This window comes from Heterodontus francisci, chromosome 7 (genome assembly GCF_036365525.1).
Source record: "Heterodontus francisci isolate sHetFra1 chromosome 7, sHetFra1.hap1, whole genome shotgun sequence".
NCBI lineage: Eukaryota > Metazoa > Chordata > Chondrichthyes > Heterodontiformes > Heterodontidae > Heterodontus > Heterodontus francisci.
The window spans coordinates 38,536,581-38,562,182 of NC_090377.1; the positions used below are offsets into that span (position 1 = coordinate 38,536,581).

A 25,602-nucleotide genomic window follows, 5' to 3' on the forward strand; every position below is an offset into this window, starting at 1 on the left:
GTGTTTTAAATAAACCAGTTGTTTATTTAACACAGTGCGATATCTGCATTGCTCAGAGTTAAATCAGACATCGGAACTAAATCTACCAGCTTAAACACAACAATGTGCCCTTCCGGACCAACCCTGACAGTCAAGCCAAGAGGGCTATCGGATTCATGGCCATCGCTGAATTTCCATCAACGTTCAGTTGGTTTGGGACCACCAAAAGCGTTTCCTGCAGGTGTGTGCCCGCTTCCTGGGAAGCAGCTGCATACTTCGAAAGTCCCAGATGCCATTGCATTTCTGGTACCCCATTCGCCTTCAGGGATGGATTCCAGGGGAAAAGGGCTACCCATTGAAGTTATGGTGACTGACGCCAGTGAGGAACCCTCAGACTGCAGCAGAGGAGAGGTACAACACTTGCCATGGCTCCACCCGAGCACCCATTGAGCAGGTCATTGGGCTGCCGAAGATGAGAATCTTGTGTTTGGATCAATCCGGTGGAGCCCTGCAGTATTCCACAGTGAGGGTCTTGGGTATCATGATGGTCTGCTGTGCTCTGCATAATTTAGCACTACTGAGGGCGGAGGCCTTATATGAAGAGGACATCATCAATCGCCAGTCTTCAACCGAGGAGGAAGACGCAGAGGAGGGCGATGAGCAGGCGGCAGTGGGTGTTGAACTGGAGGCCTGACACAATGAGCGATGGGCCAAGGAGGCAAGAGACAGTTTCATACTTACCCACTTTTAGCCACCATGATGGTCTCTCAGAGTGATATCAATAAAGACTCACCTCAATGCATCCAAGTCTGTTGCTTCCTTTCTACTTGTGTTTCGTGTATAGCGCCCAGCTTAACCATACACTGTGCGATGCTAATCAAATGAAGGCTGTGCCTACGCTGGCAGCCATGAAGCGAGAAGGGTGAAGTCAGCATATCACAATTAAGGCATAATAGAATAAGTATTTTCCACAATGAAAGTTAACTTCAAAAAGCAAAAAACAAATGGCAAATGACAAACACCTGTAAAACCACAAGTGTGTCTAAGTGGGTTTCTTTATATGTTTACGAGTGCTTCTATGAGGTGTAACCCCTGCGTTAGCAGCAGGCTAGAGGTAGGCTTCCCACTGGTCTGTGATGACTTTGGCGGCCATTCTCTGGCTGCCTGAGGCCTGGACAACCCCGGCTGCCTCAAGGGTTCCTGCACAGTTTCAGACCTCTCCTCAGGCATTGCGTCTACTGGAGCTGGGCTCACTTGCGGAGGGGCTGAGGAGCCACTGTCCACACTCGGAGCACCCTGAGGGGAGCCCCCAGCTGTGGAGGTCAACCTCTCCGCCTCCCTTTCAAGGCTCACTTGAGCCTCCCTGCTCACCCGAGAAAGACAACGATCAGGCGAAGACTCCAGGGGCTCGTCCTTCTCTCGCCTTGCCACTTCTGCATTGAGTTCATGGCCAAGGTGATGGTGTGCAGGTTTCCATGAGGATTGACAGCTTCTTGATGGGGGAACCCATGCGCTCACATGCCTGAGACATGGCAGCAGTCGTGGATGGACTCTTCCATCATTTGCTCATGGCTGTGCATGGCCTCTAGCATCTCCACCAGATGTTGCCTTAACTTTCTCTGCAACTCCAGCATGCCCTATGCTGTCGACAACAGAGTCTCGTCATCAGCCTGGGGCTAAGCATGTGCCTGGTCATCCTAGCTTTATTTTGCACTATGGCCCCATTTGTTTCTCGTCCTTGTTTTCTTTGCCTTCTACTTTTGCTTCTTACCTTTCTGTCTTTCATTTCTATCCTTGTTTCCCTCTCCTCTGTCTCCCTGTTCAGATTCCCATTCCCCTGCTATTCTAGTTTAAACTCTCCCCAACAGCACTTGCAAAAACATCCCCCGCCCCCCGCGAAGAAATTGGTCCTGGTCCTGCCCAGATGCAACCCGTCCAGCTTTCCAGCTTGTACAGGTCCCACCTTCCCCAGAACCAGTCCCAATGTCCCAGGAATCTGAATCCGTCTCCCCTACACCATTTCTACAGCCACATATTCATCTGATATATCCTGCTATTTCTGCTCTCGCTAGCATGTGGCACTGGTAGTAATCCTGAGATTACTACCTTTGAGGTCCTACTTTTTAATTTTCATCCTGTCTCCCTATATTCAGCTTGTAGGATCTCATCCCTTTTTTTACCTATGTCGTTGGTACCGATATGTACCACAACAACTGGCTGCTTTCCCTCCCCCCTCAGAATGCCCTGCAGCTGCTCAGAGACATCCTTGACCCTTGCACCAGGGAGGCAACATACCATCCTGGAGTCTCTTTTGCAGCTGCAGAAATGCCTGTCTCTGTTCCCCTTACGTTTGAATCCCCTATCACTATAGCCCTGTCACTCTTCTTACACCCCTCCTGTGCAGCAAAGCCACCCATGGTGCCATGAACTTGGCTCTTGCTGCTTCCTCCTGAGCCATCTCCATCAACAGTATCCAAAGTGGTATATCTGCTGGAGAGGGGGATGGCCACAGGGGACTCCTGCACTACCTGCCTTCCTTTACTCTGCCTGGTGGTCACCCATTTCCTTCCTGCCTTTGTAGCATTTGCCTGCAGTGTGACCACATCGCTAAATGTACTATCCACGACAATCTCAGCATCGCGGATGTTCCACAGTGAATCCATCCGCAGCTGCAGGTCTGTAATGCGGGTAGCCAGTAGCTGCAGATTGATACACTTCCTGCACATATGGTCGTCAGGGACACTGGAAACGTCCCTGATTTCCCACATAGCGCAGGAAGAGCATATCATGGGTGCGAGCTCTCCTGCCATGACTTACCTTTAGATTACTTAGTTATTCCCTTTAATTAAAAAATACTAGTTATGCTAAGGGCCTTGTTCTACTCCAAACTACAATCTAAAGTCCTTCAGAAATTACACTAATTAAAAAAAAACACTTTATTAGTACTAACCTTGTCATCTATATGGTAGGTTTTGAGGTTTTTTTTAAAAATAACTTTCCCCTTATTTTTTAAGCTATTTACAGGCATTAACAGCTGTTACTTACCCAACCAATCACCTTGCAGTCTCCCCTAATCAGCAAATGCATTTCGGTGCAGTTGGTTGAGGGACAATTGTTGGCTAAGATACCAAGAGACCTCTCTTTGCTCTTCTTCTAATAAATCCATAGCTTTTTTTACATCAACCTGAGCAGGTAAATATGGCCACAGTCTATCATCCCATCAGAAATACAGAATTATTGTTCATACACCTAAAAGGGCATTAAGAATAAACCACATGTGGGCTAAGCTGAGTAGGGCTGACAGATTCCCTTCCCTGGATGAAGATTAAATGTAGTATGTTTTAACTTGATAAAGCTTATAAATTTATCTGGGTTCAACAGTGTCTTGAGGGGGCAGATTATACTCTCCTATTCTACACTCCCATGTGTATTTTGGCAATTCCCAACATTTCAATTGTCTTTTTTTCTTGCTTGTGAATGATGGGTAGCCAGAGATCACGATGGAACTATAGAATTATTCTCGCATTCTCATTCGTAGCGAAATCCCTCCATTAAAATAATGGAGCCTATAGTTTTTGGCAGAAGGCATTCACTCCCAGCACGAATGCTGCAATTGCTTTACTTCCGTAGTTGTCACAGGTGAGGACAAAAAGCATCCAGAAATCCCACAGACTGTGAAAAGAGATTGAGAATTACAAAGGGAAACCAAAGAGGAAGGAAGCGAGGGAAAGATAGTGATAAAGAAGACACAAAAGAGAGATCACGTTAATGCCACTTGGCTATCCATTTTGATCCTTGCAACAGACACAGCTTGTTGTGATTTCTCATGTAGATATTTTTGGCTTGAATGAATGCATCCGCAGAATGGCCTGTGACTGAAAAGTTCACACCTTAGAAATTGTGCAATGTTTTCAGCTCTGCTTCTGTTTTATTTTGTTCTGGATACAGCAGGCATCTTTTATTGTATTTCTGTATATTTGAGTGCACTTTTTTCCTATGGCTGTGCTAACTTTAGACTTTTTCTATTGAATGTTGTCAGCTTTTTTTAGTATATTGTAAGTTTCCTTGCAGTGTAGGATCACTATTGAGTGATATAAGGTGATAGCATTCTATTCATAATACCACCTCCCTCACTTGTATCATGTAACAAGAAAGAAGGATTTGCATTTATATAGCTCCTTCACAACCAACTGACATCCCAAAGCACTTTACAGCCAATGAAGTACATTTAAAGAATAGTTACTGTTGTAGGAAATTTTGTGTTAATGATATTTCCTTTTGCTATTTGCTATTTATTTCAATGTGTTTCTGTGTACATTTATAAACACAGTAATATGCAGCAAGATATCACAGCTCCAGCGACCTGGGTTCAGTTCTGGGTACTGTCTGTGCGGAGTTTGCAAGTTCTCCCTGTGACCACGTAGGTTTCCGCCGGGTGCTCCGGTTTCCTCCCAAAGCCAAAGACTTGCAGGTTGATAGGTAAATTGGCCATTATAAATTGCCCCTAGTATAGGTAGGAGAATGGTGGGGATGTGGTAGGGAACATGGGATTAATGTAGGATTAGTATAAATGGGTGGTTGTTGGTCGGCACAGACTCGGTGGGCCGAAGGGCCTGTTTCAGTGCTGTATCTCTAAATAAAAATAAAATAAATAAAACATAAAAAAGCCAACAACTCAGGTGCACTTCAACAAGTGGAAAATGTACAAAGCCAAAGATTACCTAAACTTCTTATTGGACATGTTTGAATATAAAATCCTTTTTCTTTTATCAGTCGTGATAATATCACGCAGAAATGCATATAGCATTCATGGATTCGAGTATCTGAAGTTAATAGGATATTTACTTATAACAGGAGGTTTACTGGATTTACTGGATTTTGACTAACAGACAGGAAAGAGTTCAATACATAATAGGGACATAATTTAAAGCTTCTGTGACTTGGCACCACCCAGATAAGAATTATGCCAAGCCCTGTTACAGTTTTGTGAATGTTAGCACAGGTGTGACATCATCCCAACCTGCCTCCTCTTTCAGATTTTTTTTAACTGTGTTATTTGGGCAGCAAAAGTTATTAGGCGAAAACTGTTTTATTGGGCAAAAGATTAGCATTGGGGGAACTGATTTCTGGGCGCGCACCCACGTACTCGACCTCCAACAAAGTGCACGCTTCCAAATTGGAAGTCAGCAACTTTCAAGTGGCCAGGTTGTCCACATTATTGTCCACAGGCATTAGGTCCCTTGAATATGCTAATCAGGGTCCGAACAGCTTTTTTAGGAAATTCTTCATTAACTGAGTGGAGTTTGCACCATGTAGGCTCCACTAAGTTTTTACAGCTCAACAGCAGTCTAACAAGTAGTCCCTGAGGCCACCGACAAAAGGGTCAGCTCATTTGCTCCTAAATCACTTTTCAAATTACAATAATACGAGTTGTTGCCAGCAGGGGCTCTCCCCCCAGCAGGGCATGGCTGATCTTCTTGAGGCCCTGACTGGCAAATGGAGCTAGGAGACCCATTTGGCATTGATAACTTGCTGATATTATGCAGATGAGGATTCAGGCCCAATTTCCAGTAAGACCTTGGCCAACGTTTTCAGGCATGTGTTCCACATGCAATGTCTGTTTTGTGTCGGTTTCCAGTATTATCCAAATTTCCTGGACATAGCTTACTCATAGCGTGGCTTACTAGGACAATGGTCATTAAATTAATTTATACATTTTATCTCGAAGAAAAGGTAATATGTAAGAACTGTACTAGTTTCAAAGCTCCTTTTAATGAAAATTAGGGTGTGAAAACATACCAGTTTATCATAATGCCTGTTTGTATTATTAACATTTTTTTTTATAAACAGCTTTTATTCTTTACAGAATACAAAATCTAAATCTATTTTGCATCTAATGGTACAAAAGTAATGAGCCCACAGTCTTTACAGTCTTTTTTTCTTATGGGAAACCAAGGTGAAAGGCCAACACTGTGCAGGATATCACCTCAACCAAATAAAGTAAAAGAGAAGAAATTTATTAAGGAATAGTGATTGGATGGCATCATGTTTGGATTTTAAAAGCTTGATGGTTGTACAAGCAAAGAATGACTGAGATGGAAGGAATTCATGGATGCTTGACATGAAGGTCCTAAATGTTGACTAATACACCTGGGAGTCACTGGCTGGCGGAAGAGGGAAATGACGACACATCCTGTGGACCGATGTGCACAATGACCAGTGGCTGCAGCAGCTTGGCAACAGGCGCCAACACCGAAAACAACAACTCACAGTGTCACTTGCTAGCTTCACATCCAGCACTTGTGGCAGAACCTGCCTCTCAAGGATTGGCCTTCTCAGCCATCAACAAAGGTGCATCAAGAGAAGACACCCCACCTAAATGGATTGTTTGCTGCATGTCCATCATCGTAGATGGAAGGATGCCAACCCAACTAAAGTTAAATATGAGACTATGGTCAGAAAAAGCAGAGAAGACTGGTAGAGTGTAAGTGTTAGGACTGGAGATAAGGAAAGGGTTTAGGAAAGGAACTGAATTTCCAAGCTAATCTGAGATAAACTGATTTCTGAGGTAACTCATGATTGTAAAGGACCAAGTAACACTGCCAGTTGGAGAGTAGAACAGGAGAAGCTATTGGTAAATACTGAAGTCATCAAAATTATTAGTGGCAACAAAAAGAAACTTAAAGTTGATAGATTTGATTTTGCTCTACAAAGAATTAAAAAGTTCTAGACAGCTGTCAAAGGTGAGGAGAATGACAGAGCCAAAAGGTGAACTTTGTGAGTAAGAAATATTTTTAATTGCAAAAAATGTCAAAGCTAAATGATTCAAGGGAGTTAAGGCTAGCAGCAGAATGAATATAATCATATGCACGTTGTTTTGATCAAAACTTGGCATAAAAAGTGTCAGAGGAACACTGGAAATGATAGGAGTCAGAAAAGGTTTAAAGTTGTTGTTACAGGGAGATGAATGAGCTTCCACTTTCCACCATGGAACCAAACATTTCCTATACAGATATTTTGTACCATATTTCTGCAGCTGCTTTTATTAGCTTCCATTGTTAAAGTTCAATGGCTGTCACCCCTCTTTCATAATTAGTTATGGAAGTCTGCAAGGTATGATTTAAAACACTGGGTACAATATTGAATAAGTAGAATGTTCTATTAGTTTAGGTTGTGGGTTTTTAAAATCCTTTTCCTTTCCTTTTTGGTCTTGTCTCGAGAGACAATGGGTAAGCGCCTGGAGGTGGTCAGTGGTTTGTGGAGCAGCGCCTGGAGTGGCTAGAAAGGCCAATTCAAGAGTGACAGACTCTTCTACAGGTGCTGCAGGTGAAGTTGGTTGTCGGGGCTGTTACACAGTTGGCTCTCCCCTTACACTTCTGTCTCTTCTCCTGCCAACTGCTGAGTCTCTTCGACTCGCCTCTCTTCAGTCCCACCTTTATAGCTGTCCGCCAGCTCTGGTGATCGCTGGCTACTGGCTCCCACGACTTATGATCAATGTCACAGGACTTCATGTCGTGTTTGCAAACGTCTTTAAAGCGGAGACATGGACGGCTGGTGGGTCTGATACCAGTGACAAGCTCGCTGTACAATACATCCTTGGGGATCCTGCCATCTTCCATGCGGCTCACATGGCCAAGCCATCTCAAGTGCCTCTGGCTCAATAGGGCATACATGCTGGGGATGTTGGCTGCCTCAAGGATTTCTGCATTGGAGACACGGTCCTGCCACCTGATGCCAAGGATTTTCCAGAGACAGCGAAGATGGAATGCGTTGAGACGTCGCTCTTGGCTGACATACGTTGTCCAGGCCTCGCTGCCGTAGAGTAAGGTACTGAGGACACAGGCTTGAAACACTCGGACTTTTATGTGCCGTGTCAGTGCACCATTTTCCCACACCCTCTTGGCCAGTCTGGACATAGCAGCAGACACCTTTCCCATGCATTTGTTGATTTCTGCCTCGAGAGACAGGTTACTGCTGATGGCTGAGCCTAAGTGGGTGAACTCTTGAACCACTTCCAGAGCATATTGATGGATGGAGCATTTATGACATCCTGTCCCGTGATTTCTTGTAACTGATGGTTAGGCCAAATTCATTGCAGGCAGCCGCAAGCCTGTCGATGAGTCTCTGTGGGATGTTAATGCAGCATCGTCAGCAAAGAGGAGTTCCCTGATGAGGAATTTCCATACTTTGATCTTCACTCTAAGACGGGCAAGGTTGAACAATCTGCCATCTGATCTTGTTTGGAGGAAAATTTGTTCTTCTGAAGACTTAAACACGTGAGAGAGCAGCAGTGAGAACCAAACAGTGTAGGTGCGAGAACACAGCCCTGTTGCACACCACTCAGGATGGGAAAAGGGTCTGATGAGACACCGCTATGCTGAATTGTGCCTTTCATATTGTCATGGAACGAGGTGATGATACTTAGTAGCTTTGGTGGACATCCGATTTTTGCTAGTAGTCTGAAGAGACCACGTTTGCTGACGAGGTCAAAGGCTTTGGTGAGGTCTATGAAGGCAACGTAGAGGGGCATCCATTCTTCGCGGCATTTCTCCTGTAGCTGCCGATGGGAGAACAGCATGTCAATGATGGATCTCTCTGCTCGAAAGCCACACTGTGCCTCAGGGTAGACACGCTCAGCCAGCTTCTGGAGTCTGTTCAAAATGACTCAAGTGAAGGCTTTCCCCACTGTGCTGAGCAGGGAGATTCCACGGTAGTTGTTGCAGTCACCGCGGTCACCCTTGTTCTTATAGAGGGTGTTGATATTGGCATCGTGCATGTCCTGTGGTACTGCTCCCTCATCCCAGCACAGGCAAAGCAGTTCATGGAATGCTGAGAGTGTAGCAGGCTTGGCACTCTTGATTATTTCAGGGGTAATGCCGTCCTTTAGGGGGGCTTTTCCGCTGGCTAGAGAATCGATGGCGTTACTGAGCTCCGATTTTGTTGGCTGTTCGTCCAGCTCATCCATGACTGGCAGAGATGGGCTGCAATGAGGAAGGTATCAGTGAAATAATTTTCCCTGGAGTACAGTTCTAGGTAGTGCTGCACCCAGCAGTCCATTTGCTTGCATTGGTCAGTGATCGTTTCCCCTGATTTAGACTTGAGGGGGGCAATCTTCTTGATGGTTGGCCCAAAAGCTCTCTTAATGCCGTCATACATTGCTCTGATGTTTCCGGTGTCAGAGACCAGTTGAATACGACTGTATAGGTGTTGCCAGTAGTCGTTGGCACAGCGCCTGGCTGTTCTTTGTGTGGTGCTTCTGGCGGCTTTAAGTGCGAAGGATGTTAACTCGCTGGGGGCTTTCTTGTAGTTCAGTGCACTTAGTGGCTATGACTGGTTCCATCTCTTCAAAGTTAGATTGAAACTAGTCTACATTCTGCTTCTCACGTTTGCCAAAGGTGGTCATTGCTGAGTCATAGATGGCGTCTCTGATGTGGGCCCACTTGGTCTCTGCATCCCCTGCAGGAGTGTTTTGAAGGGCTTTTTCAAGTGAATTGAGAAACTTTTGTGAAAACTTTCTGCTTAAAGGCCGAGAACAGAAAGGCCATGCGCTCATTGTTGCCCCAGTCCGGGCACTGCATCTCCGGCACCGACATGACCCCACAGTGGCTCTGGCCGCTGCTGACGCTGATCCTGGAGGCCACGGCCAGGTGGCGCCAAGTTAACTTCAGGCCACATGAGCTGGGCTCCTGATTCCAGAGGAAAGGTGCGGTGCCGCTGGACCTGGGCATAGGTGCTGCAGGACATGGTCAGGTGATAGCCCCTATGGTTTTTAAAATGGGTAGCAAAAATTGCAAAAGTTAAAAAAAAAAATGAACACATCTTCCTTTCCTTACCAAATATTCCTACAACAGTACCTACTGTTGCTAAATGGTTCTCCTTGCATAACCATGGTTAGACAGATATGTTCAGTGCCCTCTACACACTCGCAAACACTCATCCCTTGAGTAATTTTACAATAACAAAAACTTTCATTTATATAGTGCTTTTCACGACCACTAAACTTAAAGTACAATACAGTGAATGAAGTACTTTTTGAAGTGAAGTCGCTGTTGTAATGTAGGAAATGCAGCAGCTAATTTGTGCACAGCAAATTCCCACAAACAGCAATGTGATAATGACTGGATAATCTGTTTTAGTGGCATTGATTGAGAGATAAATATTGGCTGGGACACCAGGAATAACTCCACTTTTCTTCTTTGAAATAGTGCCATAGGATCTTTTATATCCTTCCAAATAGGCAGTTGAGACATCAGTTTAACATTTCATCTAAAAGGCAGCACCTCCAACGGTGAAGCACTCCCCTCAGTGCCACAGTAGCATCAGCTTCACTTTGTGCTCAAGTCCTACAGTGGGACTTGAACTAGGAATCTTGTGACCCAGAGGCAAAAGAGCTATTGACTGATCTACAGCTGACATGATTTGCAATCCTGCCATGATTTATTTTGTTAATTTTTCTTCTGTTTTTTTTCACCTCATATTTATAAACATTCATAAATGAAAGGAATGCTGATACTTTGACAACTTCGTACACTTTACAAAATAAACCTGAAACAATGGCAAAATTTCCAGTGGATAGTTTCACTTCTTACATTGGGTATCAGAGGGCTAACAGTAGATGAAGCCAGGGTGACTGCGATTGGAGATGGAAATAGTTTCAAGGTTCAAGGAAGTGCCATAGGATTGCAAAGTGTACAGTTAAATGAAAAGAGGATGTAGCAAATGCAGCAGGTACAGTTTTGGATTTGTCAGAGATTGCTCTAGGTTATAAATAGCATCATAGAGTCACCATGGCACAGAAGGAGGCCATTCAGCCCATTGAGTCCATGCTGGCTCTCTGTGGAGCAATCCAGACAGTCCAATTCCCCCCGCTCTAGCCCCATAGCCCTCCAAGTTACTTTTTCCTTTTGAAATGATTGATCATCTCTGCTTCCACCACCCTCGTAGGCAGTGAGTTCCTGGTCATTATCACTCGCTGTGTAAAAAGGTTCTTCCACATATCCCCCCTGCATCTCTTGCCCAAAACCTTAAATCTGTGTCCACTAGTCCTTGTACCATCAGTGAATGGGAACAGCTATTAGAAACATAGAAACATAGAAAATAGCAGGAGTAGGCCATTCGGCCCTTCAAGCCTGCTCCACCCTTCATTATGATTATGTCCGATCATCCAACTCAGTAACCTGTTCCCGCTTTCCCCCCCATGCCCTTTGATTCCTTTAGACTCAAGAGCTATATCTAACTCCTTTTTGAAAACATACAATGTTTTGGCCTCAACTGCTTTCTTTGGTAGCGAATTCCACAGGCTCACCACTCTCAGGGTGAAGAAATTTCTCCTCCTCTCAGTCCTGAATGGTTTACCCCATATCCTTAGACTATGACCCCTGGTTCTGGACTCCCCCACCATCGGGAACATCCTTCCTGCATCTACCCTGTCAAGTCCTGTAAGAATTTTATAGCTTACTATGAGATCCCCCCCTCACTCTTCTGAACTCCTGCGAATATAATCCTAACCAACTCAATCTCTCCTCATACATCAGTCCCGCCATCCCAGGAATCAGTCTGGCAAACCTTTGCTGCACTCCCTCCATGGCAAGAACATCCTTCCTCAGATAAGGAGACCAAAACTGCACACAATATTCCAGGTGTGACATCACCAAGGCCCTGTAAAATTGCAGCAAGACATCCCTGCTTCTATACTCGAATCCTCTCGCTATAAAGGCCAACATAGCATTTGCCTTTTTTACCGCCTGCTGCACCTGCATGCCTACCTTCAGCGACTGGTGTATGAGTACACCCAGGTCTCGCTGCATATTCCCCTCTCTCAGTTTATAGCCGTTCAGATAATAATCTGCCTTCCTGTTTTTGCGACCAAAGTGGATAACCTCACATTTATCCACATTATACTACATCTGCCATGCATTAGCCCACTCACTTAACTTTTCTAAATCACCCTGAAGCCTCTCTGCCACCTCCTCACAACTCACCCACTCACCCAGTTTTGTGTCATCTGCAAATTTGGAGATATTACATTTAGTTCCCTCTTCTAAATCATTAATGTATATTGTGAATAGCTGAGGTCCAAGCACCGATCCCTGGGGTACCCCACTAGTCACTGCCTGCCATTTGGAAGAAGACCCATTTATCCCGACTCTTTGTTTCGTGTCCACCAACCAATTTTCTATCCATTGCAATACACTACTCCCAATCCCATGCGCTTTAATTTTACATGCCAATCTCTTATGTGGGACTTTGTTGAAAGCCTTCTGAAAGTCCAAATAAACCACATCCACTGGCTCCCTCTCATCAACTCGACTAGTTACATCTTCAAAGAATTCTAGTAGATTTGTCAAGCATGATTTCCCTATCGTAAATCCATGCTGACTCTGCCCGATTCTACCACTGTTCTCCAAGTGCTCTGCTATAAAATCTTTGATAATGGACTCTAGAATTTTCCCCACTACCGACATCAGGCTGACTGGTCTATAATTCCCTGCTTTCTCTCTACCTCCCTTTTTAAATAGCGGGGTTACATTAGCTACCCTCCAATCTGTAGGAACTGTTCCAGAATCTATAGCATCTTGGAAGATGACCACCAATGCATCCACTAGTTCTAGGGCCACTTCCTTAAGTACTCTGGGACGCATACCACCAGGCCCCGGGGATTTATCAGCCTTCAATCCCATCAATTTCCCCAACACCATTTCTCTACGAATACTGATTTCTTTCAGTTTCTCTCTCTCACTAAGCCATGTGTTCCCCAACATGTCTGGTATGATATTAGTGTCCTCCTTTGTGAAGACAGAGCCAAAGTATGCATTTAGTTGGTCAGCCATTTCTTTATTCCCCATAATAAATTCCCCTGTTTCTGACTGTAAGGGACCCACATTTGTCTTCACCAATCTTTTTCACTTCACATACCTATAGAAACTTTTACAGTCAGTTTTTATGTTCCCCACAAGCTTGCTCTCGTGCTCTATTTTCCCCTTCTTAATCAATTCCTTGGTCCTCCTTTGCTGAATTCTAAACTGCTTCCAATCCTCAGGTCTGTTGTTTTTTTCTGGCAAATTTATAAGCCTCTTCCTTGGTTCTAATGCTATCTCTAATTTCCCTTGTAAGCCATGGTTTGGCTACCTTTCCCATTTACTTTTGCGCCAGACAAGGATAAACAATTGTTGCAGTTCATCCATTGCCATTGCCTATCCACCGTCATTCCTTTAAGTAACGTTTCCCAATCCATCACGGCCAACTCGTGCCTCATACCTTCGTAGTTTCCTTTACTAAGATTCGGGACCCTTGTCTCATCTTGATGAAGAATTCTATCATATTATGGTCGCTCGTCCCCAAGGGATATAATATAAATATTATAAATAATATTCACCTTACTGTCTTTTGTTCTTGTCTTTGATTCCCCCCTCCTCTGACTCCTTGCAAAGGTTCCCATCCTCCTGCCATTTTAGTTTAAACCCTCCCCAACCACACTAGCAAATACTCCCCCTAGGACATCAGTCCCAGTCCTGCCCAGGTGTAACCCGTCCAGTTTGTACTGGTCCCACCTCCCCCAAGACCGGTCCCAATGCCCCAGGAATCTAAAACCCTCCCCCTCACATCATCTCTTCAGCCACGTATTCATCCGATATATCCTGCTATTTCTACTCTGACTAGCACGTGGCACTGGTAGTAATCCTGAGATCACTACCTTTGAGATCCTACTTTTCAACTTACTTCCTAGCTCCCTATGTTCTGCTTTTACTACCTCATCCTTTTTTTACCTGTCATTTGTACCAATGTGTACCACGACCACTGGCTGTTCACCCTCTCCCTTCAGAATGTCCTGTAAACGCTCTGAGACATCCTTTACCCCAGCACCAGGGAAACAACATACCATCCTGGAGTCTCTTTTGCGGCCATAGAAACGCCTATCTATTCCCCTTACAATTGATTCCCCTATAACTATTGCATTCCCACACTTTTTACTCCTCCCCTGTGCAGCAGAGCCAGCCGTGGTGCAACAAATTGGGCTGTTGCTGCTTTCCCCTGAGAAGCCATTCCCCCCAACAGTATCCAAAGCAGTATACCTGTTTTGCATCTACTATCTACTTTAAATCTGTCATAATCTTGTACACAAATCTCCACCAAACTTCCTTTGCTCCAAGGAGAACAGCCCCAGCTTCTCCAACCCAACTTTGTAGCTAAAATCTGTTATCCTGGAACCATTCTGGTAAATCTCCTCTGCACCCTCTCAAGGACCCTCACATTCTTCCTAAAGTGTGGTGACCAGAACTGGACACAATACTCTAGTTGTGGCCTAACCAGAGCTTTATAAAGGTTCAGCATAACTTCCCTGCTTTTGTACTCAATACCTCCATCTATGAAACCCAAAATCTCAGATGCTTTGCTAATGACTCTTTCAATATATTCTGCCACCTTCAAAGATCGATACATGAACCCCTCTGTCCCTGCACACTCTTTAGAACTATGCCATTAAGTTTATTGTAAATTATTGTAAATTGGCTGAAATTCTGAGGAACCAAATAGATAGATGGATGAAAAGTTAAGTTTAAGGAAGTGATTAGAAGGAGAGAGAGGGAAGGAAAAAAATCATTCAGCCACCTCAGTGGGACACTTAGAAGGAAGATTTTCATTGTTTGCTATCTGTAACAAAATTGTAAATGCAAGTACAAAGATTGCATTTATAATTTCACTACAGATAGTAAGCATCAGAAATTTCCCTAGACTATCCATGTGTGACTTGGCATGTATCTATGAGAGGCTACACTTCTGTCAAAATGCGAATAGATTCATGTTTTTTTTTACGTTGCTGAAGTTGTAAATAGTTATAGAATCTAAAAGCACCTCAACCATGATTTTTGTATGTTTAGCATTGTAATTTCAACCCTGCATAGTACCTATTTGCAAAATTTTCTTGCCTTATGCCTCAACTTTTAAAGATGTCATCATATGAACTGGGAAGAGTTCCACAGGGACTAGCAATGGCCGTGCTCCAGTACCTTGTGCAAATCCCCATTCTTTATGAATAAGCCTAGACAGTAAGTACCAGTGAACATTTAACTATGCAGAAATCACAGCCAACCCAATCTTTCTTCACTTGATGTCCAAACGTGCGTACTTTCCAGCAGAGTTTACTTAATGATGATCAGGACCTGGAATTCAGGTTGGCTTTTGCCATCTCGAACTTGAGACGCTGAGGCCAATTGCAACATCTTCTGGAAAAATAGAATTATTTGTGCAAATATTCATGATATTTAAATAAACACAATCCAAATAGGCATTAACCATATCCACAGGCAACAGTAACCTGAAAAATGGTTGATGAAAGGGCTGAAGTGAATTTTCCTCTGAGACAATATAATGCCTTGCTATAGCAGCAGTGGTCCTCAACTAATTAGGTTTATTAGACCCAGCAAAGCTGTCATTTTTCGTAAAGAAATGGTGCAGTAGATAAAGGGATCAACGGAATAACATTATAGTACAATTCAGCATTTTAATATCATTTATATTCTATAACTCTGCAGATGCACAGTGGGGTTTAAAAGTGATCGATGTGACCAGAAAACAAACCTTTGTGATTACTACTGTCAAAATGGAGGGGTTTGCACTTTAACTGTGCTTAATGAGCCTCAGTGCAAGTAGGTTTTGACCTTACGCCAAACATTGTTCTTTCCAACAGAATCATCATGCATTGGTGGCATGTTTCAGTAGCCTGTAAATTAATTGCTTTTATGCATGGCATGCTGTTGGGCTGTATCAGAGCTAATCATCTTCTCAAAGCATTGCTATTTAAACAAACCTGCTGTCTAATCTTTAATGCATGCTCCTAAATGCTGTCTACTTTTACTAATATCTATTGGTGCTCTCTCTTCTGGAGGTTGTAACAGTTGCAGTACATTAATTTTACGTCCTTAATTGATTCATTTCAGGTGTTCAGATGAATGGTCAGGCACACAATGTGAAAGGCCAGCTCCCAAGAACGGCAAAACTGAGAATACCAGAGGGAGTAAGTATTTACAATCCATGCCTTACTGTTGTTGATGATATCCGTTTGCTATCATGATATATTGGTCTCTGCTTTAATTTGAGGGCACCTTCTGGGGTAAATGGATTTATTGGCCTACATGAAGACTTCATAATGTTGAGCCAGCCTGGAACTGACTTGTCAAGTGCTTGTCAAATGTGCGAGAGGGTTAAATCCTTAAGTTTACAACTTTGCAATTCCAGCTGGTAGCTTTTAACTCTATCTGATTTTGTTTATTGTTACTTTTACTGAGCAAGCAATAGTTAACATTGTATCCGATCTACATTAAATGATGTACAAGAAGGCCTTCTCTGATTGATTTCAGTTGACAGTTACAACTAAATTTGAACAAGAGCTTAGAAGAATACAATTGCCATGATAAGGCAGCCAACTCTCAGATCTTTTTTTCAGCAAGATCATGGATTGAAAATATAAATGGAAATATCATGTGTCAGTCTTTTTGACATAAGTGTTTTGAGAAAGTAATATGAAGAATGCCCAGCAGCACTGCTGAATGTCAGCCTGTTCCAAGGACTGCTTTTAAACTGCCATTAGATGACAGGTCAGGAATAAGTCTATTCTTCAGCATTACAAGCCCTTTAAAGAAGAAGCTTTTTCTTAAAAAAAAATAATAATTTGTCTACTACACCTCTAATCCAACCAGTACTTTCTTACTGCTTGCACATTGAAGTCAATGGTAAAGAAAGTAATACATGGTGTAAAATGATTGGCTGATTGGTTGTCACCCATTATTCGTCCAATGATAAAAATGAAAATTATCCCCACTGAGTCGATTACATTTGTCATTTTATTCTGCATTACCTGGGAACTGGGGTCCAACTGAAAGTGGGTGAAAATATACAAGTGTAAGAGACTTATATCAGCCTTTATACGGTAGCTAAAGTGATTTTAGGAATAGTTAAGATGGCCATTTAGGGCTAAATTGGAATTTGAGCAAATGAAAAAGTCAAGCACAAAACTGGGCCACATGGTCCTTCAAGCTTGTCCCTTATCCAGTCAAATGTCCAACTCAAATGTAAACTCCCCAAACTTCCTTGATTTCAAAAGCAAAATACTGCAGATGCTGGAAATCTGAAATAAAAACAGAATGTGCTGGAAATACTCAGCAGGTCTGGCAGCATCTGTGGAAGGAGAAACAGAGTTAACGTTTCAGGCCAACAACCGTTCATCAGAACTGGTGAAAGTTCGAAATAGAAATGCAAACGTTTTTGAGTGGATCAAATGGGGGAGGGTGGAAAAAGAATAAAAGGGAAGGTCTGTGATAGGGCGAAAGACAGGAGCTCAGTCCGTGCCAACATTTATGCTCCACTGCAGCCTCTTCTCATCTTTCCTTATCTAATTCTATCAACATCATCCTCTATTCCTTTCTCTCTCATATTCTTATCTAGCTTCCCCTTAAATGCATTTATACTGTTTAGCTCAACTACTCCTTGTGTTAATGAGTTCCAAATTCTCACCACTTACTGGGTAAAGAGGTTTCTTCTAAACACCCTATTTGATTTTTTGATAACTATCTCATAATGATAGCCTCAAGTTTTGTTCTACCCACAAATGTATTCTGTCAAAACCTTTCATAATTTAAAGGACCTCTATTAGGTCACCCCTCAGCCTTCTCTTTTCAAGTGAAAGAAGACCCAGGCTGTTCTTACCTTTTTGAAAGGTATAACCTCACATTTCTGGTGCCATTCGTGTAAATGGTTTTTGCACCCTCTGCTGTGCCTCTATATCCTTTTTATCATATTGTGTCCAGAATTGTACGTAGTCTAACGAAGGGTTGATACAAGTTTAGCATAAATTTTGAACTTTTTAATTCTATCCCTGTTTAGGGTGTTTTTTTTTGTTCCTTTCCTAATGGCCATGTAACCTGTGTTGCAACTTTTAGTGATTGGTGTATTTGTACTCCTGGATCTCTTTGCTCCTTACCAAAATGTAATATCTCACACATAATTGGAAAATGAATTTCAAAATAGATATGCTCATTCTGCAAGTTTATTAATGCCTTGCAATTTGTTCCTCAGTATTGACTATCTCCCGCCCACCATCTGCAAGTTTAGAAATTGTGGGTAGGATTTTCCCTTGGGCTTCAGGATTCTAATGTAGGACCAAATGGATGTCCTGAGCTCTTACTTGGTGGCAGCAACACCGGCACAGCAATATTCCTGGAGGTGGCCTCCTAATTGGCTGCCACCAAGCTTGCTGTCCTATTAAGGATGGCGGGTGGACTCCTGATGTTGCCGGCAGCAATCAGAGGGCGGGCAGCTCTAGAGCCTCGGCAGCTCCACTGGGAGAGGTGGGCACTGTTGAGGCAGATAGGAGGAGACCTCGAGGACGCCGCAAAATGGAGGCTCCTTCAGAGGCAAAAAAATGCTTATTTTAAGGGGGGAAGATGGGAGACCTCTCAGATGAAAAGGGAAACCCCTCCGCTTGGATGCTTGGATCTTTGGTGGCTGGGGTGGGGGTGGGAGCGGTGAACATTGATGCCTGCAGCAGTCTCTTTGGGGAAATGGAGCCTCAGGCTCTAGTGGCCCCTGGACTCCTGCAGGGAGGCTGCCTCCATTAAGCTGGCAGCCTTCCCACATGGCAGGGAGTTGCTCTGCCACCAGCAAAATGCCAGTGAGGCTAGAAAATCGCACCAAGTTGGGGTCTTAATTCTGTAAATTGGCTGCCCGCCTCCCTGGTGAGGCCAGCCGATTTGCATTCCTGCCCACCTCTGGGGAAACTTCCCTGGTGGCGGGAATGCTTTGGGGAGCCGGCCTGACGCAGCTCCTTGCTATTTTCCCTGCTCTCCCACCTCCAAGCACACCACTCCGCAGCCAGGAAAATTCTGCCCTGTGCTTTTAATTCCAAAGTCTAAATTGTTAATATAAATTGTGATCTCAACACTGATCCTTACGGGACCCCACTTTGTACCTTCTGCTACTCTGAATAGCTACCCTTTATCTCTACTCACTACGTTCTGCCTTGAAACCAACTGGCTGTCCATTTCTGCTACTTGTCCCCTTACTTCGCATGCTCTGATATTATTCATAATCTATTATGTGGGACTTTATCAAAGGCCTCTTGGAAATCGAGATAAATTACATCTACTGCATTATCCTCATCTACTCTCTCTGTTACCTCTTCAATGAATTCAATCAGATTGGTCAAGCAAGATATTTGAAACCTTCTACAAAACTGTAACTACATCCTCCACCTTTACTGTACTCCATATTTTAGTGCTATCTATAAATTTAGCACACTTTCAAATTGTTTCTGCATCTAGCTTATTGAGATAGATAAGAAACCACAAAGCTACATACAATGACCCCTACGAAACTATACTAAGCACTTGCACCAATCTGGCACAATGCTCCTCACGAGTATTCTCTATTTCCTATTTTATTCAATTTTTAAACCAGTCCTGTGCTGTACCCTATATTCCCATGAATTTCAGTTTAATTAGTTTTTCATGTTGATTAATGTCATCTGACCCAGGGATTGTTTTAATCCCCTGTGTGATGAACGATTGAATACCTTCCCCTCACTGCTTTCAGCATCCTGCATCTTTGGAAGTTCTAACTTGATCATTAAATACAATTTTATTATGATAATATAAAAAAAATTACTTTTGCTATACCTTCTTTCGTGCCATTTTTGCAACTTCTAATACTTTTTAAGCAGTTTTCGTAACTTTTTCTGTATTCACTTCATGTTCCTCCCTTAGAACATAGAACATTACAGCGCAGTACAGGCCCTTCGGCCCTCAATATTGCGCCGACCTGTGAAACCATCTGACCTACACTATTCCATTTTCATCCATATGTCTATCCAATGACCACTTAAATGCCCTTAAAGTTGGCGAGTCTACTACTGTTGCAGGCAGGGCGTTCCACGCCCCTACTACTCTCTGAGTAAAGAAACTACCTCTGACATCTGTCCTATATCTATCACCCCTCAACTTAAAGCTATGTCCCCTCGTGTTTGCCATCACCATCCGAGGAAAAAGACTCTCACTATCCACCCTATCCAACCCTCTGATTATCTGATATGTCTCTATTAAGTCACCTCTCCTCCTCCTTCTCTCTAACGAAAACAACCTCAATTCCCTCAGCCTTTCCTCCATACCAGGCAACATCCTAGTAAATCTCCTCTGCACCCTTTCCAAAGCTTCCACATCCTTCCTACAATGCGGTGACCAGAACTGCATGCAATACTCCAGGTGCGGCCGCACCAGAGTTTTGTACAGCTGCAGCATGACCTCGTGGCTCCGAAACTCGATCCCCCTACTAATAAAAGCTAACACACCATATGCCTTCTTAACAGCCCTAATAACCTGGGTGGCAACTTTCAGGGATTTATGTACCTGGACACCAAGATCTCTCTGCTCATCTACACTACCAAGAATCTTCCCATTAGCCCACTACTCTGCATTCCTGTTACTCCTTCCAAAGTGAATCACCTCACACTTTTCCGCATTAAACTCCATTTGCCATCTCTCAGCCCAGCTCTGCAGCCTATCTATGTCCCTCTGTAACCTACAACATCCTTCGGCACTATCCACAACTCCACCGACCTTCGTGTCATCCGCAAATTTACTAACCCACCCTTCTACACCCTCATCCTGGTCATTTATAAAAATGACAAACAGCAGTGGCCCCAAAACAGATCCTTGCGGTACACCACTAGTAACTAAACTCCAGGATGAACATTTGCCATCAACCACCACCCTCTGTCTTCTTTCAGCTAGCCAATTTCTGATCCAAAGCACTAAATCACCTTCAATCCCATACTTCCGTATTTTCTGCAATAGCCTACCGTGGGGAACCTTATCAAACGCCTTACTGAAATCCATATACACCACATCCACGGCTTTACCCTCATCCACCTGTTTGGTCACCTTCTCAAAAAACTCAATAAGGTTTGTGAGGCACGACCTACCCTTCACAAAACCGTGCTGACTATCGCTAATGAACTTATTCTTTTCAAGATGATTATAAATCCTATCTCTTATAACCTTTTCCAACATTTTACCCACAACCGAAGTAAGGCTCACAGGTCTATAATTATCAGGGCTGTCTCTACTCCCCTTCTTGAACAAGGGGACAACATTTGCTATCCTCCAGTCTTCCAGCACTATTCCTGTCGACAATGACGACATAAAGATCAAGGACAAAGGCTCTGCAATCTCCTCCCTGGCTTCCCAGAGAATCCTAGGATAAATCCCATCTGGCCCAGGGGACTTATCTATTTTCACACTTTCCAAAATTGCTAACACCTCCTCCTTGTGAACCTCAATCCCATCTAGCCTAGTAGTCTGAATCTCAGTATTCTCCTCGACAACATTTTCTTTCTCTACTGTAAATACCGACGAAAAGTATTCATTTAACACTTCCCCTAGCTCCTCCGATTCCACACACAACTTCCCACTACTATCCTTGATTGGCCCTAATCTAACTCTAGTCATTCTTTTATTCCTGATATACCTATAGAAAGCCTTAGGGTTTTCCTTGATCCTATCCACCAATGACTTCTCGTGTCCTCTCCTCGCTCTTCTTAGCTCTCCCTTTAGATCCTTCCTGGCTGGCTTGTAACTCTCAAGCGCCCTAACTGAGCCTTCACGTCTCATCCTAACATAAGCCTTCTTCTTCCTCTTGACAAGCGCTTCAACTTCTTTAGTAAACCACGGCTCCCTCGCTCGACAACTTCCTCCCTGCCTGACAGGTACATACTTATCAAGGACACGCAGTAGCTGCTCCTTGAATAAGCTCCACATTTCGATTGTGCCCATCCCCTACAGTTTCCTTCCCCATCCTACGCATCCTAAGTCTTGCCTAATCGCATCATAATTTCCTTTCCCCCAGCTATAATTCTTGCCCTGCGGTATATACCTGTCCCTGCCCATCGCTAAGGTAAACCTAACCGAATTGTGATCACTATCACCAAAGTGCTCACCTACATCTAAATCTAACACCTGGCCGGGTTCATTACCCAGTACCAAATCCAATGTGGCATCGCCCCTGGTTGGCCTGTCTACATACTGTGTCAGAAAACCCTCCTGCACACACTGGACAAAAGTTGACCCATCTAAAGTACTCGAACTATAGTATTTCCAGTCAATATTTGGAAAGTTAAAGTCCCCCATAACAACTACCCTGTTACTCTCGCTCCTGTCGAGAATCATCTTCGCTATCCTTTCCTCTACATCTCTGGAACTATTCAGAGGTCTATAGAAAACTCCCAACAGGGTGACCTCTCCTCTCCTGTTTCTAACCTCGGCCCATACTACCTCAGTAGACGAGTCCTCAAACGTCCTTTCTGCCGCCGTAATACTCTCCTTGATTAACAATGCCACACGCCCCCCCTCTTTTACCATCTTCTCTGTTCTTACTGAAACATCTAAATCCCGGAACCTGCAACATCCATTCCTGTCCCTGCTCTACCCATGTCTCCGAAATGGCCACAATATCGAGATCCCAGGTACCAACCCATGCTGCAAGCTCACCCACCTTATTCCGGATGCTCCTGGCATTGAAGTCGACACACTTTTAACCAAGTTCTTGCTTGCCAGTGCCCTCTTGCGTCCTTGTAACCTTATCCCTGACCTCACTACTCTCAACATCCTGTATACTGGAACTACAATTTAGGTTCCCATCCCCCTGCTGAATTAGTTTAAACCCCCCCGAAGAGCATTAGCAAATCTCCCCCCCAGGATATTGGTACCCCTCTGGTCCAGGTGAAGACCATCCTGTTTGTAGAGGTCCCACCTACCCCAGAAAGAGCCCCAATTATCCAGGAAACCAAAACCCTCCCTCCTACACCATCCCTGCAGCCACGTGTTCAACTCCTCTCTCTCCCTATTCCTCGCTTCGCTAGCACGTGGCACGGGCAACAACCCAGAGATAACAACTCTGTTTGTTCTCGCTCTAAGCTTCCACCCTAGCTCCCTGAATTTCTGCCTTAAATCCCCATCTCTCTTCCTACCTATGTCGTTGGTGCCTATGTGGACCACGACTTGGGGCTGCTCCCCCTCCCCCTTAAGGATCCCAAAAACACTATCCGAGACATCACGAACCCTGGCACCTGGGAGGCAACACACCAACCGTGAGTCTCTCTCGTTCCCACAGAACCTCCTATCTGTTCCCCTAACTGTGGAGTCCCTAATGACTAATGCTCTGTTCCTCTTCCCCCTTCCCTTCTGAGCAACAGGGACAGACTCTGCGCCAGAGACCTGTACCCCATTGCTTACCCCTTATTCTCTCTAAACGTTTTGCACAAATTATGTAAAACAAGTAATCTTCATGTTTTCATATATTCGAACAGAACTATTACATGGTTCATGGTGATATCTGAAAGCCAAAAAACTGCAGTGTGCAGTTTATGTTTACTTCTCATAATTATCATAACCCAGTCGCAACTGCAGAGTTATCAGGTGAACCTATATTTGGGATACAGAAGGTAATCCAGAGGACATTGTTCAAAATCTACAATATTCTGTACCTAATGTTATGCTATAGTGTCATTGTTGTCAAATCAATGAGCAGCACAATGTATATTTGTTTATTCCACCCAAGAAAAAGCACTTCTATGGAAAATGTGTAACTGTTGTTGAGCATGTGATGGAAGATATCTGGTCGATTGTGCTGTCTATTTCTGTTCTTTTTCAGGAAACATCACTTTTATTGTGCCACTTGTTATCTTGGTTCTTCTGATTATTGCAATCGTTGTTGGAATAATCATCTGCAAAAGAAGACAATGGTAAGTAGTTTCAACTGCAATGCATTCTTGAAACAATACCTATGTAATAAACGTCTGCATTGCTGGCTGGAAGCATCTGATTTAAATGAATTTGGGCGGTCTTAATCCACTTCTAAATGGATAGTTCAGCGTAATTTTGTGCTAAATTGATAACCACAACTGGGGAGGCCAAAAAATCTTGGTCTGGGAAAGGGAGAAATATCACACTGGTGAAGTGATTTGCTGAAGCGTGTTGTTGAGGGAGAGTCGGAAGATTGTTACTAACTTGACCTGGGAATGCTCGTGGTTATACTAACTGCCCAAAGTAGAAAGTGGTCCATTCACCAGCATCAACATCCCCCAGCTTGATGAGTGTAAAATTTGTAATAAATAAATAATTGCAACTCCAATACATTGTTATTATACTAAGCTGATGTTCACCTGTTATTTCTATACTTTATCTAACAAATCAATGGACAAGATTAAAGACGCGGATTTATATCTGAATTTAAATTACTTTGACATAAAGAGCCAGATTTTAAAGCGCTTTGGAGGGCAAGTGTGGGTGTGGATGTGGATTGAAGATTGCATTCCTGAAACATGCCTCTGGGACGTGCTCCAATTTTCAAAGTAAGGGCTGAGAGCAGGGAGTCAGGAACCCGCTCACCTCCAATTAACGGCCTGTTAAGCTCCTTGAGGAGTTTGTTAATTGGCCAAAGCAGGTGAGACTGCAATTTTCAATTGGGAAATCAGCAAACCCTGGTCTGGTGCACGTTAGTGCACAGCTATCGGGTTCAATGTGGGGAGAAATTGAAGTTTTTATATGGTTAGAAATCTCGAGACCTGGGGATTTTGTGCCAGATCCTGCGCAGTACCTCTCATTTGGCCACTCTCCTGTGCAGTTAGGCTGCTGGTCCTTTGGGGTACTGCCTGTTCTCTACTGCAAGGCAACAGCAGGCCCCAGCGTGGCTATCGTTTGCCGCTCATGCTCTGCAGCCAGCTCGCACCTAATTGGGCACTGAGTTTGCTTCTGGCCAAATTAGGACATTTACATTTAAAGGTAGCATCACGTGAGCGCGCAGATGCAGCACAAGCTTGGGACCTGAAAATTATCTGACCCCGAGTTGAAAATAAAACCTGACTTCTCGAACAGTGAGAATTCATGTTAACATGTTTTTGTAACCTCCTGTTAGTGTGAAAACTGTTCGGAGGCATCCACTGACAAATGGAGGCATGAATGTGGAAATTGGAAATCCAACATACAATATGTATGAAGTTGACCGCAGTCATGACAATGCCGGAGGCTTGCTGGATCCGGATTTTACATTAGACTCAGAAAAGGTGTGTATGTTTTAGCACTAGAAAATTGGAAAATAATGGAAAACAGGAGCCCATTTTGCTCCTCCTCAGCATGTAACCGGGGGAAGGGCTAAAAAGTGTTGAATTGTCAATATATCAATCTAAATGAATGACATTGTTTTGCATCAAATCCATTGTTTACTATATGTACTGTTCAGTTAGTGTTTCCCATAAACTACTTATCTACAAGTATTAATGGCCACAGTGGAATGTTCAACTAAGATGGAGATCATCCACAACAGATACACATCTACCAAGCACTCCTTTTATTTTCCTATTGTAAAATATTTCCAATAGTCATTGAGCAGGATTTTCCCTGCGGGCTACTGAACCCCACCATCAGGCTCAAATGTGGGTCAGAAGCCAACACTGTGGGCTGGATTTTGTTCCCAGCCCAACATCAGGTTCCATGGCGAGGGAGTGGAGGGGTGTGGGGGTGGCCAGAGAATTGGAGTGACAGCAGCCACCACAGAACCCGGCGCCAGGATTGCTGGGCCCAA

The 25,602-nt window shown here is 43.7% G+C and overlaps 1 protein-coding gene across 3 annotated transcripts in view; it reads left to right on the plus strand.

Moving 5' to 3' along the window:
* The window catches only part of LOC137371926 (low-density lipoprotein receptor-related protein 1-like), a 1,827,029-nt gene that overhangs the window by 1,790,959 nt on the left and 10,468 nt on the right, over window positions 1-25,602 (plus strand). For 2 of the 3 annotated variants that reach the window (XM_068035008.1, XM_068035009.1), the window contains 4 exons: window positions 15,510-15,623; window positions 15,915-15,991; window positions 23,674-23,764; window positions 24,937-25,084. In XM_068035008.1, the coding sequence (XP_067891109.1) occupies window positions 15,510-15,623; window positions 15,915-15,991; window positions 23,674-23,764; window positions 24,937-25,084 (430 nt within the window). The remainder of the gene's footprint in view (window positions 1-15,509; window positions 15,624-15,914; window positions 15,992-23,673; window positions 23,765-24,936; window positions 25,085-25,602) is intronic. The other variant, XM_068035010.1, reaches the window with a different exon arrangement.